We start from the raw sequence: 17,660 nt of genomic DNA, 5'->3' as shown, positions 1-17,660 counted from the left end.
TAAGGTTTATTGTCTCGTATGCGGGACCTCAAATTACTGCGGGTGGACCATTTGAGACATTATTCCTTCAGAAGATAGCCCGGGAGCAAATGCTCAAATAAATAAAGGGTTTAAACTTGTAGTTTGAAACAGCGTCTGAAACAGTGGTTTCAGACCAGAGGCTGAAACACGAGTGATTAAAATAGGCAAGGAATAGTTAGAGGAAAATCATATAATAAATCAATAAGGAAATAATCCCAGTGTTTGATTCAAATTGATTTATTATCATTGTTTAGAACTATAGTTTAATGTAATCATTTAGAAACGTAGGAAACGTTTAAGAAAAATTATTATCCGTGGTTTGAACCCACATTACACGTTACAAAATTTTGGTGGCAGCGGTGGGATAATCTACATCAACCCATTCGTAAAATCATAGTCTGTTTTTGTTTGAATAGTAGTGTAACATCCGAACTATTGTAGTTCTACTTAAAAGATTATATTTTGCGTTTTCATATTTACTTTCACTGTATGAAACAAGACGGTTAGAAACTTTGTAAGATTTAAATTATAGGAAGCCATGGACAATATTGACGAAGAAATAAGTTTTCTAGAAGAGAAAATTAAGGAACTTTCTAATGAAAGCATTCGAATTAAGGAACATAGGACACAGTCAACACCTGGGACTGTAAGAGACTCTGGCATTGGAGAGTCTGGGCGTAAAATAGAACATAATGCAGAGGAAAACTATGAGGCAAAAGGAGCAAGACCTAAAACTAAGCTTGATGCTCAGACAGAAGACTCGTATGAACTTTATAAAAGAAAAGACAGGTCTCGGTCGGAAACAACACCGAGGTATCTAGAAACGCCAGACAATATGCCAAGAAATGTTACAACACGTAGAAGAAAGGACATGTTACAAGCACTAAATAATGAAGGTGCTCAAGAAAATACAGATAAGTCTGGTAAGCTTAAACTAGCAACATATGATGGTTCAACATCGTGGTTAGATTATAAATCACATTTTAATGCTTGTGCCTGTTTGAACCATTGGTCTGAGGCTGAAAAGGGAATGTACCTTGCTGTTTCCCTCAGGGGCCAGGCTCAGGGAGTGCTTGGGAACCTAACTGAAACACTGCAAATGAATTTCAAGGAACTCTCAAAAGCCCTAGAAGAGAGATTTTCTCCAGCTAACCAAACATAATTATATAGAGCTCAGCTAAGAGAGAGAAGACAAAAGGGCTAGCGAAACCATACCACAGCTTGGACAAGATGTCAGACGATTAACACGCCTAGCCTATCCTACTGCTCCAGCAGATGTTTGTGAGACTCTTGCTAAAGAGTATTTTATTGATGCTCTCACAAGCGCAGATATGCGTCTGAGTATAGACCACATGACCTCAACGATGCTATCCGGCATGCAGTTGAGCTTGACGCTTTTGTAGGAGCGGAACGCAAAAAGTATAAAGAAACTGGTTTTCTTCCAGAAGTTGGAGATGATAATAAACGTGAAACTAAGCGTGAAAGTTTAGAAGAAACACTTAGCTCTATCAAGGAGATACTGGTCAGGTTGCAGAAAGAAGTAAATGATATAAAATATGAAAAGAGAACTTCTAAAACCGATAATGTGCCAAGGGTGTTCGAGAAGGGTTCTAAAGTAGGGATTCCAAAGAAGTGTTACAATTGTGGCAAACCTGGTCATTTAAAGAGAGACTGCAGACTTGCTCAGTCAAACAGAAGAGTTGATCAGAAGTTTCCACAACCAAACACAAGCAAAATTGACAAGATTGGCAAAGGCAAGCCCGACAGTTCTGGACATTTCAAAAAGACCACCCATAGTGGGAGAAAACCTAGACATGAGCATCAGGGAAGCATTGGAGTTCAAAGAAATGCTAATGAGCCAGGAATGTATATTAGAGGTAACATAAATGATATTCCTGTCCTGGCATTGGTTGATACAGCGGCTACAGTTACACTGGTATCTTGGAAGAAGTTTGAAGAGATAAATAAAAAGTCTAAACTGGAATTGGCTGAAACGAATCAGAGTATATTATCAGCGTCAGGAACGCCTCTTCAAATATACGGAAAGGCACTCGTGAAATGCAAGTTTGGCAAGAAAATATTGTATCAGACAATACTGGTTGCTGACATGACTGTTGATGCTGTTCTGGGCCTTGATTGTTTAAAAGCTAACAAAGGCATAATTAATTCACATGAAAGAACGCTGCAGTTAGGAGATGAAACTCACTCTCTAGAATTTGAGGGAAGAATAGGGTGTTTTAGAATTGTGGCACTAGAAACGGTGTCGATACCATCAAAGACGGAAATTGTCACAACAGGAAAAGTTGTAGTTCCAGACAACAATGAGATGAATTTAGATGTTGGAGTGGTGGAGCCTGCAGAAACGTTTTTGAGTTCTGACAGAGGATTGGTTGGAAGGACAGTAGTGAGAGGTAAGACTTTTTAATCCATCTGGCGACAATGTAATAATTCACACAGGAACAACAGTTGGACAACTATCACCCATAGAGTGTATAATAGAAGATGATTACAAACCTACAACTGATGATGACAAATTGCCTGAGCACTTAAAATAGCTGTATATGAGGACTTGCCTGAAGATGAGTAAGACAGAAGCAAATGCAGTTAAAACTCTTCTGTCGAAATATGCTTAACTCTTTACAAAGTCTGATAGTGACATGGGAAGAACAGGACTTGCTAAACATAGCATCGACACCGGGGATCACAAACCAATCAAGGACGTTCCAAGACGACTCCCAGAACACAGGAATGCAGAAGTAGAAAAGCACGTGAACGAAATGATTAAGAACAAGGTTATAGAACCTTCAAATAGCCCTTGATCTTCTAGAGTAGTATTGGTGAAAAAAAGGATGGGTCTACACGGTTTTGTGTGGACTATAGGCGATTGAATGCAATAACTGAGAAAGACGCCTATCCAATTCCACGCATTGATGAGACCCTGGACCAACTGGCTGGATGCAAATGGTTTTCAACCCTCGATTTACACTCTGGTTACTGGCAGATTGAAATGGACTCAAAAGACAAAGCCAAAACAGCATTCGTAACTCGAAATGGGCTATATCAGTTCAATGTTATGCCCTTTGGGCTATGTAACGCCCCAGCTACGTTCGAAAGATTAATGGAGTTAACTCTACAGGGTTTGCAGTGGGACATTTGTCTTATCTATTTATATGATATCATTGTATATGCCAGAACCTTTAATGAAATGAAAACTAATTTGTCCAAGGTCTTCGACAAACTTGCAAAAGCTGGACTAAAATTGAAAGCGAAGAAGTGCACTCTATTTTCACGTAGTGTTGACTACTTGGGACATGTTGTGTCTGAAGAAGGCATTTCCACAGACCCAAAGAAGACTGAAGTTATCAAGAAATGGCCGCAACCTTGTAATGTAACAGAGCTAAGATCCTTCATTGGATTTTGTAGCTATTACCGTAAATTCGTACCAAACTTTGCAGTTTTGGCGAAACCATTACATGTGTTAACACAAAAGGGAATGAAATCCATCTGGTCTGGCAATTGTCAGGAGTCATTTGATACTTTGCGAAATAGATTAATCAGTGCACCCATTCTGGCACACCCGGATTTCACAATACCATTTATATTAGACACTATTGCCAGTGATATGGCCATGGGCGCCGTGTTGTCACAAATACAAGACGGGGAAGAAAAAGTAACTTGCTATGCAAGTCGCTGTTTAAGCAAAACGGAACGAAAGTATTGTGTCACACGTAAAGAACTGCTGGCCATCGTCCATTTTGTGAAGTATTTCAGACATTATTTGTATGGGAAGCCATTCTTAATCAGAACAGATCACAGTTCACTACGATGGTTATTGAAAAAGAGAGATTCTGAAGGCCAGCTTGCAAGATAGATAGAAACACTTTCTACATATGAATTCCAAATTCAATAATAGACCAGGGAAAATGCACACCAATGCAGACGCTTTGAGCCGCATCCCATGTAGACAATGTGGTTATGATAACTGCAATGGCAAAAGCCTGATAAGCAAAGGGCAACTTAGATCAGTCTTTGAAGAAAAGGATACAGACAGCATGTCGATGCAAGAAAGTCAGATAAAGACATAGCTTTGGTCAAGTCTTGGCTTGAAACAAATGAGAGGCCATCGTTTGAAGATATAAGAAGTACAGGATATTTTCTTAGATCACTATGGAGTCAATGGAAGAGACTGAAATTGACAAACGGAATTGTATGCAGACGATGGACAGTGTTGGAAACCAATAACGAAATACTCCAGCAAGTTATTCCTCTCTCTGACAGAAGAACAATCTTAAGACAATGCCATGATGACAGGACATCTAGGAGTACATAAAACTTTGGCCCGAGTGAAACAAAGGTTCTACTGGCCTGTCTTACATCAAGATGTAAGACAATATGTCACAGGCTGTGACATTTGTACGAAGCGAAAGAACCCGAATAAGAAAACGATAGCGCCGATGCAGATTGTTCCATCAGGGATGCCGTTGGAACGCATAGCGGCTGATATTCTGGGCGAACTACCAATTCCGGAAAATGGCAATAGATATATTTTAGTGGTCTCAGACTACTTCACTAAGTGGACGGAGGTTTTTCCTATGCCAAAAATGGCGGCTAAAACCGTGGCTAAGTTGATTGTAGAAGAATTTATTGTAAGACTTGGAACGCCTAAGATAATACATTCTGACCAAGGCAGACAATTTGAATGTGAGCTTTTCCGTGAAGTGTGTAAACTTTTGAACATTCAGAAAACAGGGACCACGGCCTACCATCCCCAGTCTGATGGGATGGTAGAGAGATTTAACCGAACCTTAACATGTATGCTAAGCGCATATGTACAGGAGAATCAAAAAGATTGGGACACTCACAATCCCTATATCATGATGTCATATAGGTCTGCAGAGCATGAGTCGACAGGTTTCACGCCGAACATGTTAATGCTTGGAAGAGAAACATCTTTGCCATTAGATTTGCAGTATGAGATGCCAGAGCCTCTTAAAGGTAGGAGTCCAAATGAATGGGCTTGGATTCTTAAAGAAAGGATAGAGAGAGCCCACAATTTTGTTCGCAATTACACAGATGCTGCCATGAGTAGACAGAAAAACTATCATGATATGAAGATGTCCTGGGAGAAATTTAAACCAGGTGATCAAGTTTTTATTTACTTTCCACAAAAGAAAATAGGTTGTTCTCCGAAGCTCACTTCGTTTTGGCGTGGGCCTTTCGAAGTCCTTGAAAAGTGGTCAGAAGTGCTCTATGCTGTTAACTGTGGAAGAAAAGGTGAAAGGCAGATAATACATTGCGATCGAATACGAAAAAGAGGGACCAAATCCTCCGAGGTGAAGATTCCGGTATGATAACCGAGTTGTTAGACAGTGACATTGAAGCAGATGAAATAGAGCAAGAACCTGATAGAATTGTTGAGAGTGTCGATGAACTTGTTAAGTCTACCAAACCAAGACGAAAATGTGGTCCACCAAAGTGGTTAGAGGACTATGAGTCCTATTAGAGATGCATGAAACTTTTTTAAAAAAATGTTAACTACAGCAAATTGTTTTATCTTATTTTGTAGAAAATGCCAAACCTGAAAGTAACTAAAGCCAAAGTAAGAAATCAATGTCCATTGTGTGATGGAGAAGTGCAGAATAATCATTGGCCTGAACATTTAATGAGTTGCACGGGTGGAAAGTTTCCATGTGGAAAATTATTCAAGAAGAAGGAATATCTGGTCAGACACGAGAAGTTCCATGAGAAAGAATCAACGAATCACAATGGTGTGGAGAGCGACGAAGAGTGGGTTAGACAGGATCTAGGGAATTTAATTGTACAGGTATCCAGTTCAAGTGAAAGTTCCAGTGATGAAGAAGATGAGACATGTGAAGGAAGGCCAGAAGAAATCAAAATGCAGAAATCTCAATCCGTACCAAATGAAGATAAAACTGATAATGAGAAAGAGACACGCCAAACAATACCGGGAAACAGTAGTCCTTTGGAAAAGGGCATAGTTGTGCGAAAGCGCACTGAACCAGCTCCAATGTTCGCACCAAAGAGAACCAGTGGTGTCAACCCAAAACAGCAGGACATGCACAGCATCCATACAGAATTTCAGTTTTGTGAAGACATACAAGTCTTCTAGTACTCAGACTGAGAACCAGTCTACTGAGGGACAAAAGAAAGTCCTCAAGATACGAAAGTTGCATAAAGTCGTGTCGACCTACATCAAAGATAACAAACATGTTGAGAAAATTATGGAAGAAGAAGAATTCGAATATCAGGAATAAATGACAATGATTTAAAAAAGACACGGACAGAAAACCGTTTACGATTGAAACGTTGTAGTTTACTTAAAGATAACTATAATAATAATGATTTTTTTAAAAAAATTGTTTCTTTGTTCCTTATGAAGGGTCGCATAAATTTCGGAGGCGTGGGTAATGTAATGAAAATTCCTTTTATTATGTAAATGAGGCAATCAGGGTCAATCAAAGTCTTGTCAATGATTAGCTATTCCTTGTGTGTTGTACATTGTCTCAAACGTTTTGGAGACTAGTATATGAGTCAGTAGAATTGAGCGGAGGTATAAATAGAAGGCGCTTCTGCGCATCTAAGTTAGTTTGCTGGTAGACGGAGAAGAGAGAAGATCGTATCTCACATCCAGAATTTAGGTAAGGTTTATTGTCTCATATGCGGGACCTCAAATTACTGTGGGTGGACCATTTGAGACATTATTCCTTCAGAAGATAGCCCGGGAGCAAATGCTCAAATAAATAAAGGGTTTGAACTTGTAATTTGAAACAGCGTCTGAAACAGTGGTTTCAGACCAGAGGCTGAAACACGAGTGATTAAACTAGGCAAGGAATAGTTAGAGGAAAATCATATAATAAATCAATAAGGAAATAATCCCAGTGTTTGATTCAAATTGATTTATTATCATTGTTTAGAAATAGAGTTTAATGCAATCATTTAGAAACGTAGGAAACGTTTAAGAAAAATTATTATCCGTGGTTTGAACCCACATTACACGTTACAGTAGTTTTTTGTGTCCAGGCATCCTTGCACCTTGTATAACACGTTTACTGGCATGTTGATTTTCCTATGTTCTGTTAACTTTATTACAGCATATCTCTGAGTTAACTCTTTTATCCCAGTATCAACACTGCATAGAAAAGTACCAAAAAGTAAACATGTCAAAATGGACATAATTCCCGTGTAAGTCCTTTGTTGATTGCATGATGTTACCAAGCAAGTAAGTTCCTCTAGGATCGGAACTTTGGAAACACGTGTATTCAGAGGCACTACCAGCAATACACATGCACAGTCTCTTGAAAGGAAGAGATGGGATTCCCAACGCTTGTTAGTCATGGAAACGGCAAATACATCCTGTTGGATAACTCATTACATTCCTCATAACACTCTCCAATAAGTGTAGTCTAGTTATGGTAAGTTATAATGTTTATGATCACTACACAGTGAAATCTGTCTAACTTGACATACAACGGAAAACAAAGTTTGTTCGAATTAGACACGGTATCGAATCGCAAGTGTACTATAAAGAAAGTGAACATTGGGGTTAAAATTTACATTGATACAGATTACGCAGGTGTCGAGTTATACAGATTTTCATGGATGGCCTTGTGTAATGTGACCCCTCGTTGTGACCCAGAATGAGGCTAGGAACAGCTGTTATATAGTTATAAGTAGAACACAGGTCCATTATCTTCAATATTTAACCTAGCAAAATAAATGATGTGGCGAACTTTATAAATGATGCCTACATGAAAACTCACACATAGTAATTTGGTCTTCTGAAGTCAATAGAATATATTATATGAACTCTAAATACTTACTACAGAGTTGATAACGAAATAAAAGTAAAGGAGAATCGTTAGAAGGATGCCACTTTTGATAACAGAAACTGAAAACATTGCATGTAAATGGTAAATCGTACTTTTGAATGACCCTGTATGTTGCGAATTAAGGGACGTTCCGCATCAAGGTGCCATTGTTGAAAGATTGCAACATTTATACTCGAAATAGAAAACCAATATCAAAGAGTGGCCTTTATAATACCACTAATCAACTATTACGTGTTAGTGACGATACAAATTGAATCTGATATTCTAGTTCTGTCGTAACGTGTTGGCTTTAATCATATAATTCATATCGTTAGTATTATATAAGCTTATATATAAGTAAACGAAGTGTTCAGAGGGGGAAGTAATTCCTTACGTCACACCACTGCTACGTCACACTATTAAATCTGACCAGAGGAATAAAGCTACAAATGGAGCTATTCTGAAATACCGTATTGCTTTGTCAACCCCTGGTTTTAATCAAAAGCTTAATCATAACATGGAAGCCCTGTCAATTTCTACAACAGTGATGAGGCCCACTCTTAATTCTAGGAGAAAGTCCATATCGTTGGAAAAATATATGAAACTAGAGTGAAATATTTGTCATTCTTTGAAATGCGATGTATATCTTTATGTATTACCTTAACTTTGTATAGCTGTAGAACTGTAAATATTGTGACAGATCTGATTTGTCCCAATATTTTTTTCAGAGAGCTACAGTTCTGCAACTAAACTTTGTAATGCTTTTTCGAACTAGTCGCACATAACGAGTTACTTCCCAAGAGAAATAAAGACGATTAAACTTGCTCTGTTTCTGAAAGAAGAAATATGGATCAGTGGCTTTCCGACGTCTAAATAATTTTCGTTTGCGGACTGAATAATGAAATATGTATATTTCATTCAGTATGTAGTGGTTTAAAATTTTGATTTTTTCCCGCGATCAATATGGTGATCTGGTACACATCCGGGACTCCCTCTGGAAATGTGTTCCATATATTTTATTACATTTCATAGGCGGATCCAGGAATTTGTCAAAGGAGAGGTCTAGCACTTGATCTTTTACGTACTTTCCACAACCTCCACCCCTACCACCGTTTAAATACCCTTAGCATCTAAGGGAGATCGTAAAACAGTCATTATACATGAAAACGCTTAGGTTTTTACTGCTTGTTTTGAAAGATCTCCATACTATCGCAATGAAAAAAAGAAGCTGATTTAAAGGTTTAAATCAATAGCCCGGGGGTCTGTAGGGTAGATGGCGCAAAATCCTGCGTTCTGAACATTTCCTGGTACTTCTTTTTCACTTTTAAATTGTGTACTTCTTAAACAAAACTTTTATGTTACATAATCGTCGTTAGCCAAGTAGTACATAGTACCATCACAAGAAATTCCGAAGCAAACTGACGTAGTACCATCACAAGAAATTCTGACGTAAACTGACGTAGTACCATCACAAGAAATTCCGAAGCAAACTGACGTAGTACCATCACAAGAAATTCTGACGTAAACTGACGTTCTACAATCACAAGAAATTCCGAAGCACACTGGCGTAGTACCATCATAAGAAAGTCTGAAGCAAACTGATGTAGAACCATTACAGGAAAGTCTGAAGCAAACTGACGTAGAACCATTACAGGAAAGTCTGAAGCAAACTGACGTAGAACCATCACAAGAAAGTCTGAAGCAAACTGACGTAGAACCATTACAGGAAAGTCTGAAGCAAACTGACGTAGAACCATCACAAGAAAGTCTGAAGCAAACTGACGTAGAACCATTATAGGAAAGTCTGAAGCAAACTGACGTAGAACCATTACAGGAAAGTCTGAAGCAAACTGACGTAGAACCATTACAAGAAAGTCTGAAGTAAACTGACGTAGAACCATTACAAGAAAGTCTGAAGCAAACTGACATAGTACCATCACTAGCAATTCCGAAGCAAGCTGATGTAGAACCATTACAGGAAAGTCTGAAGCAAACTGACGTAGAACCATCACAAGAAAGTCTAAGGCAAACTGACGTAGAACCATTACAAGAAAGTCTGAAGCAAACTGACGTAGAACTATTACAGGAAAGTCTGAAGCAAACTGACATAGAACCATTACAGGAAAGTCTTAAGCAAACTGATGTAGAATCATTACAGGAAAGTCTGAAGCAAACTGACGTAGAACCATTACAATAAAGTCTTAAGCAAACTGATGTAGAACCATTGCAAGAAAGTCTTAAGCAAACTGACGTAGAACCATTACAGGAAAGTCTGAAGCAAACTGACGTAGAACTATTGCAGGAAAGTCTGAAGCAAACTGACATAGAACCATTACAGGAAAGTCTGAAGCAAACTGACATAGAACCTTTACAAGAAAGTCTGAAGCAAACTGACGTAGAACCTTTACAAGAAAGTCTGAAGCAAACTGACGTAGAACCATTACAAGAAAATCTGAAGCAAACTGACGTACAACCATTACAGGAAAGTCTTAAGCAAACTGATGTAGAACCATTACAGGAAAGTCTGAAGCAAACTGACGTAGAACCATTACAATAAAGTCTTAAGCAAACTGATGTAGAACCATTGCAAGAAAGTCTTAAGCAAACTGACGTAGAACCATTACAGGGAAATCTTAAGCAAACTGACGTAGAACCATTACAGGAAAGTCTGAAGCAAACTGACGTAGAACTATTGCAGGAAAGTCTGAAGCAAACTGACATAGAACCATTACAGGAAAGTCTGAAGCAAACTGACATAGAACCTTTACAGGAAAGTCTGAAGCAAACTGACGTAGAACCTTTACAAGAAAGTCTTGAGCAAACTGATGTAGAACCATTACAAGAAAGTCTGAAGCAAACTGACGTAGAACCATTACAGGAAAATCTGAAGCAAACTGACGTACAACCATTACAGGAAAGTCTGAAGCAAACTGACGTAGAACCATTACAGGAAAATCTGAAGCAAACTGACGTAGAACCATTACAGGAAAGTCTGAAGCAAACTGACGTACAACCATTACAGGAAAGTCTGAAGCAAACTGACGTAGAACCATTACAGGAAAGTCTGAAGCAAACTGACGTAGAACCATTACAGGAAAGTCTGAAGCAAACTGACGTAGAACCATTACAAGAAAGTCTGAAGCAAACTGATATAGAACCATTACAGGAAAGTCTGAAGCAAACTGACGTAGAACCATTACAGGAAAGTCTGAAGTAAACTGACGTAGAACCATTACAAGAAAGTCTGAAGCAAACTGACGTAGAACCATCACTAGCAAGAAAGTCTGAAGCAAACTGACGTAGAACCATTACAAGAAAGTCTGAAGCAAACTGACATAGTACCATCACTAGCAAGAAAGTCTGAAGCAAACTGACGTAGAACCATTACAAGAAAGTCTGAAGTAAACTGACGTAGAACCATTAAAGAAAGTCTGAAGCAAACTGACATAGTACCATCACTAGCAAGAAAGTCTGAAGCAAACTGACGTAGAACCATTACAAGAAAGTCTGAAGCAAACTGACATAGTACCATCATTAGCAAGAAAGTCTGAAGCAAACTGACGTAGAACCATTACAAGAAAGTCTGAAGCAAACTGATGTAGAACCATTACAGGAAAGTCTGAAGCAAACTGATATAGAACCATTACAGGAAAGTCTGAAGCAAACTGACGTAGAACCATTACAGGAAAGTCTGAAGCAAACTGACGTAGAACCATTACAAGAAAGTCTTAAGCAAACTGACGTAGAACCATTACAGGAAAGTTTGAAGCAAACTGACGTAGAACCTTTACAAGAAAGTCTGAAGCAAACTGACGTAGAACCTTTACAAGAAAGTCTGAAGCAAACTGACGTAGAACCATTACAAGAAAGTCTGAAGCAAACTGACATAGTACCATCATTAGCAAGAAAGTCTGAAGCAAACTGACGTAGAACCATTACAAGAAAGTCTGAAGCAAACTGACATAGTACCATCACTAGCAAGAAAGTCTGAAGCAAACTGACGTAGAACCATTACAGGAAAGTCTGAAGCAAACTGACATAGTACCATCACTAGCAAGAAAGTCTGAAGCAAACTGACGTAGAACCATTACAAGAAAGTCTGAAGTAAACTGACGTAGAACCATTAAAGAAAGTCTGAAGCAAACTGACATAGTACCATCACTAGCAAGAAAGTCTGAAGCAAACTGACGTAGAACCATTACAAGAAAGTCTGAAGCAAACTGACATAGTACCATCACTAGCAAGAAAGTCTGAAGCAAACTGACGTAGAACCATTACAAGAAAGTCTGAAGCAAACTGATGTAGAACCATTACAGGAAAGTCTGAAGCAAACTGATATAGAACCATTACAAGAAAGTCTGAAGCAAACTGACGTAGAACCATTACAGGAAAGTCTGAAGCAAACTGACGTAGAACCATTACAAGAAAGTCTTAAGCAAACTGACGTAGAACCTTTACAAGAAAGTCTTAAGCAAACTGACGTAGAACCATTACAAGAAAGTCTGAAGCAAACTGACATAGTACCATCACTAGCAAGAAAGTCTGAAGCAAACTGACGTAGAACCATTACAAGAAAGTCTGAAGTAAACTGACGTAGAACCATTAAAGAAAGTCTGAAGCAAACTGACATAGTACCATCACTAGCAAGAAAGTCTGAAGCAAACTGACGTAGAACCATTACAAGAAAGTCTGAAGCAAACTGACATAGTACCATCATTAGCAAGAAAGTCTGAAGCAAACTGACGTAGAACCATTACAAGAAAGTCTGAAGCAAACTGATGTAGAACCATTACAGGAAAGTCTGAAGCAAACTGATATAGAACCATTACAGGAAAGTCTGAAGCAAACTGACGTAGAACCATTACAGGAAAGTCTGAAGCAAACTGACGTAGAACCATTACAAGAAAGTCTTAAGCAAACTGATGTAGAACCATTACAGGAAAGTCTGAAGCAAACTGACTTAGAACCTTTACAAGAAAGTCTGAAGCAAACTGACGTAGAACCTTTACAAGAAAGTCTGAAGCAAACTGACGTAGAACCATTACAAGAAAGTCTTAAGCAAACTGACGTAGAACCTTTACAAGAAAGTTTGAAGCAAACTGACGTAGAACCTTTACAAGAAAGTCTGAAGCAAACTGACGTAGAACCATTACAAGAAAGTCTGAAGCAAACTGACGTAGAACCATTACAAGAAAGTCTGAAGCAAACTGACGTAGAACCATTACAAGAAAGTCTTAAGCAAACTGATGTAGAACCATTACAGGAAAGTCTGAAGCAAACTGACGTAGAACCTTTACAAGAAAGTCTGAAGCAAACTGATATAGAACCATTACAGGAAAGTCTGAATCAAACTGACGTAGAACCATTACAGGAAAGTCTGAAGCAAACTGACGTAGAACCATTACAAGAAAGTCTGAAGCAAACTGATGTAGAACCATTACAGGAAAGTCTGAAGCAAACTGACGTAGAACCATTACAAGAAAGTCTGAAGCAAACTGACGTAGAACCATTACAAGAAAGTCTGAAGCAAACTGACATAGTACCATCACTAGCAAGAAAGTCTGAAGCAAACTGACGTAGAACCATTACAGGAAAGTCTGAAGCAAACTGACATAGTACCATCACTAGCAAGAAAGTCTGAAGCAAACTGACGTAGAACCATTACAAGAAAGTCTGAAGTAAACTGACGTAGAACCATTAAAGAAAGTCTGAAGCAAACTGACATAGTACCATCACTAGCAAGAAAGTCTGAAGCAAACTGACGTAGAACCATTACAAGAAAGTCTGAAGCAAACTGACATAGTACCATCACTAGCAAGAAAGTCTGAAGCAAACTGACGTAGAACCATTACAAGAAAGTCTGAAGCAAACTGATGTAGAACCATTACAGGAAAGTCTGAAGCAAACTGATATAGAACCATTACAAGAAAGTCTGAAGCAAACTGACGTAGAACCATTACAGGAAAGTCTGAAGCAAACTGACGTAGAACCATTACAAGAAAGTCTTAAGCAAACTGATGTAGAACCATTACAGGAAAGTCTGAAGCAAACTGACGTAGAACCTTTAAAAGAAAGTCTGAAGCAAACTGACGTAGAACCATTACAAGAAAGTCTTAAGCAAACTGACGTAGAACCTTTACAAGAAAGTCTGAAGCAAACTGACGTAGAACCTTTACAAGAAAGTCTGAAGCAAACTGACGTAGAACCTTTACAAGAAAGTTTGAAGCAAACTGACGTAGAACCATTACAAGAAAGTCTGAAGCAAACTGACGTAGAACCATTACAAGAAAGTCTTAAGCAAACTGATGTAGAACCATTACAGGAAAGTCTGAAGCAAACTGACGTAGAACCTTTACAAGAAAGTCTGAAGCAAACTGATATAGAACCATTACAGGAAAGTCTGAAGCAAACTGACGTAGAACCATTACAGGAAAGTCTGAAGCAAACTGACGTAGAACCATTACAAGAAAGTCTGAAGCAAACTGATGTAGAACCATTACAGGAAAGTCTGAAGCAAACTGACGTAGAACTATTACAAGAAAGTCTGAAGCAAACTGACGTAGAACCATTACAGGAAAGTCTGAAGCAAACTGACGTAGAACTATTACAAGAAAGTCTGAAGCAAACTGATGTAGAACCATTACAAGAAAGTCTGAAGCAAACTGATGTAGAAGCATTGCAAGAATGTCTGAAGCAAACTGATGTAGAACCATTACAGGAAAGTCTGAAGCAAACTGATATAGAACCATTACAGGAAAGTCTGAAGCAAACTGACGTTTTCCACTGTAAATCTACTTGTCTGTAACGTAAAGAAGCGTAGTACAGCTAATATTTTAGTAATATGTACCCCGCAATAGGACTCGGGAGTAAGACTCTTTGTGAACATACTTATATACTGCTGTAAATTTTAAAAAATGGCCCGTTTTTCAACACTTCCAAAATATGGCCATTTAAAGTTCCCTTTGATGGACTCATGGGCAAACACACCATACAGCTGACTCTTAGTTACTGAGAATGGACATGCTGGTTGACTTTTCCCTCGAGATCATACATCAACAATATACATGTAATAAGCAGTACGTATAAACCCAAGAGACCCAAGGGTCACAACGATCACCTGGATTAAATTGGTCCTGCGCATAAAAAATTAGGTTTTCTACAAAGAGCGTATTCTCAATAGAAAATAACTTTTCGCAGCCCCCCCCCCCCCCCCCCCCCCCCCCACACACACACACACACACGAGACTTCCACTCGAAAAATATTCGAAACTTTTATCACTTTATAATTGGCAAGCGTGAAATGAATATGTTCCACAACAGATTACAATTGCTTAGCTACTATTCATACAGACGGGAATGTCTCTCCCAACATTTTTTGTGACAAAGAGAAGGTGCTTATTATTTATTCTTTGCAATATCTTTGATAAATTATTCTGTTTGTGTGAATATTATTGATAGCTCTAAGAATCTTCTGTTTTTGGCTTAAGATGAAAAGATGAAGATAACGAACAATGATAATTCCCATAATTCTTACGAAGAATAAGATATTAAGAGTAGGGTAAACATGGGCCATTGGGCATACCAGAGGTGGAAGCAGGTGCCTAGGAGGAGTAAGCATCCCCTGTCGACCGATCACACCCGCTGTGAGCCCTATATCTTGATCAGGTAAACGGAGTTATCCGTTGTCAAAATCAGTATACCTTATAATACTAAATGCTTCATTTCTTTAAAAATTCACAGATTAATCAATGAATTGGGTAGATTTGATATTGTAATTCCAAAACGTATCAATATTCATTTCATATCACTAAGTTCCTTATATTTTATACCCCACACATGTTAATATTTACTAACAATTTGCAATTGTTTTTCATATTCTATAGAAATATCTTCGATAATTTAACGATATCTATTTTTCTACGAGAGTGAATCGCAAACTATGCTATCAGTGTGAGAATTTAATATTCTTCTGGTTGACAATAGAGAGGTCAATATTCTTCTGATTAACCATAGAGATGTTAACATTCTTTTGGTCAACAATAGAGATGTTAACATTCTTCTGGACAACAATAGAGATGTTAACATTCTTCTGATTAACAATAGGGAGGCCAATATTCCTCTGGTTGACAATAGAGAGATTAACATTCTTTTGGTCAACAATAGAGATGTTAACATTCATCTGGTTGACAATAGAGAGGTCAATATTCTTCTGAATACAATAGAGACGTCAACATTCTTCTGGTCAACAATAGAGAGGTCAATATTCTTCTGGTTGACAATAGAGAGGTCAATATTCTTCTGATTAACAATAGAGATGTCAACATTCTCCTGGTCAACAATAGAGATGTTAACATTCTTCTGGTCAACAATAGAGAGTCAATATTCTTCTGGTTGACAATAGAGAGGTCAATATTTTTCTGTTTAACAATAGAGAGATTAACATTCTTTTGGTCAACAATAGAGATGTCAATATTCTTCTGGTCAACAATAGAAATGTCAACATTCTTCTGATCAACAATAGAGATATCAACATTCTTCTGGTTGACAATAGAGATGTCAACATTCTTCTGGTTGACAATAGAGATGTCAACATTCTTCTGGTCAACAACAGAGATGTTAATATTCATCTGGTTGACAGTAAAGAGGTCAATATTCTTCTGATTAACGATAGAAATGTCAACATTCTTCTGGTCAACAATAGAGATGTCAACATTCGTCTGGTCAACAATAGAGAGGTCAATATTCTTCTGGTTGACAATAGAGATTAGCATTCCTTTGGTCAACAATAGAGAGGTTAACATTCTTCTGGTTAACCATAGAGATGTTAACATTCTTCTGGTCAAAAATAGAGAGCTCAATATTTTTCTGCTTAACAATAGAGAGATTAACATTCGTCTGGTCAACAATACAGATGTCAACATTCTTCTGGTCAACAATAGAAATGTCAACATTCTTCTGGTCAACAATAGAGATATCAACATTCTTCTGGTTAATAATATAGATGTCAACATTCTTCTGGTCAACAACAGAGATGTCAATATTCTTCTGGTCAACAACAGAGATGTCAACATTCTTCTGGTTAACAATAGATATGTTAACATTCTTCTGATTAATAATAGAGATGTCAACATTCTTCTGGTCAACAATAGAGATGTTAACATTCTTCTGGTTGACAATAGAAATGTCAACATTCTTCTGGTTGACAATAGAGATGTCAACATTCTTCTGGTCAACAATAGAGATGTCCACATTCTTCTGGTCAACAATAGAGATGTCAACATTCTTCTGGTCAACAATAGAAATGTTAACATTCTTCTGGTCAACAATAGAGAGGTCAATATTATTATGGTTGACAATAGAGAGATTAACATTCTTCTGGTTGACAACATCGTCCGAAACCCTTGGTTGATTGCGCTTCGTTCCTTTCTCCATCACCGAAATTTGACTAAAAGCGTCTTGTGTTGATTGGACGAATTCGCTCAGGGTGTACTATAAGCGCCCAATCAAATTGCCTCATTAATTATTCATGAGAATGAGAGAGTAGGAATGAATGGACCCACGGGTAATGGAGAGAGGAACGAAGCGTAATCAACCGTGGGTTTACGATGATGGGTTGACAATAGAGAGGTCAACATTCTTCTGTTTAACAATAGAAATGCTGATATTATTCTGGTTGACAATAGAGAGGTCAAAATTCTTCTGCTGGAAAAATACATTTCAAGGTGATATTGTACACTTACTTGAAATATTTCATAATTCTATATGTAAATTATCTTTGGCAAATCTATTGGGATTTCTGTGACACAGGCA

General features: G+C 38.0%; 3 protein-coding genes across 3 annotated transcripts; all 3 read left to right on the top strand.

The window, feature by feature from the left end:
* Positions 1-559: 559 nt before the first annotated feature.
* Positions 560-3,892, top strand: LOC130047262 (uncharacterized). Its single transcript, XM_056141887.1, has 4 exons — positions 560-944; positions 1,425-2,432; positions 2,675-2,777; positions 2,902-3,892. The coding sequence occupies exons 1-4, from the start codon at positions 560-562 to the stop codon at positions 3,890-3,892; spliced, it is 2,487 nt and encodes an 828-aa protein (XP_055997862.1).
* A 583-nt stretch (positions 3,893-4,475) lies between these two features.
* Positions 4,476-14,655, top strand: LOC130047261 (coiled-coil domain-containing protein 40-like). Its single transcript, XM_056141886.1, has 9 exons — positions 4,476-5,366; positions 5,588-6,074; positions 9,458-9,616; positions 10,070-10,336; positions 10,430-11,056; positions 11,453-11,739; positions 12,092-12,370; positions 12,571-13,389; positions 13,666-14,655. Exons 1-9 carry the CDS (start codon positions 4,476-4,478, stop codon positions 14,653-14,655), a joined length of 4,806 nt encoding a protein of 1,601 aa, XP_055997861.1.
* Positions 14,656-16,523: 1,868 nt separating this feature from the next.
* LOC130047260 (phospholipid scramblase-like) lies at positions 16,524-17,315 on the top strand. The gene has a single exon (XM_056141885.1). The coding sequence runs from the start codon at positions 16,524-16,526 to the stop codon at positions 17,313-17,315; it is 792 nt and encodes a 263-aa protein (XP_055997860.1).
* The last annotated feature ends 345 nt before the right edge of the window (positions 17,316-17,660 follow it).

The sequence above is a fragment of the Ostrea edulis genome, chromosome 6 (assembly GCF_947568905.1).
Source record: "Ostrea edulis chromosome 6, xbOstEdul1.1, whole genome shotgun sequence".
Lineage (NCBI taxonomy): Eukaryota > Metazoa > Mollusca > Bivalvia > Ostreida > Ostreidae > Ostrea > Ostrea edulis.
Note: the sequence above shows the minus strand (reverse complement) of the source record. Positions and strands in the feature narration are given on the sequence as shown.

Excerpts from the sequence above, each read along its gene's own strand:
- LOC130047261 (XM_056141886.1), top strand. The coding sequence starts at position 4,476 with ATGCAGATTGTTCCATCAGGGATGCCGTTGGAACGCATAGCGGCTGAT. Across the intron at positions 6,075-9,457 it reads CGCACCAAAGAGAACCAGTG|AACCATTACAGGAAAGTCTG; the intron begins GTGTCAACCCAA and ends AAACTGATGTAG. Across the intron at positions 13,390-13,665 it reads GTCTGAAGCAAACTGACATA|CAAGAAAGTCTGAAGCAAAC; the intron begins GTACCATCACTA and ends TACCATCACTAG.
- LOC130047260 (XM_056141885.1), top strand. The coding sequence starts at position 16,524 with ATGTCAACATTCTTCTGGTCAACAATAGAGATGTCAACATTCGTCTGG.
- LOC130047262 (XM_056141887.1), top strand. The coding sequence starts at position 560 with ATGGACAATATTGACGAAGAAATAAGTTTTCTAGAAGAGAAAATTAAG. Across the intron at positions 2,433-2,674 it reads TGGAAGGACAGTAGTGAGAG|TGACATGGGAAGAACAGGAC; the intron begins GTAAGACTTTTT and ends AAAGTCTGATAG. Across the intron at positions 2,778-2,901 it reads CAGAACACAGGAATGCAGAA|GCGATTGAATGCAATAACTG; the intron begins GTAGAAAAGCAC and ends TGTGGACTATAG.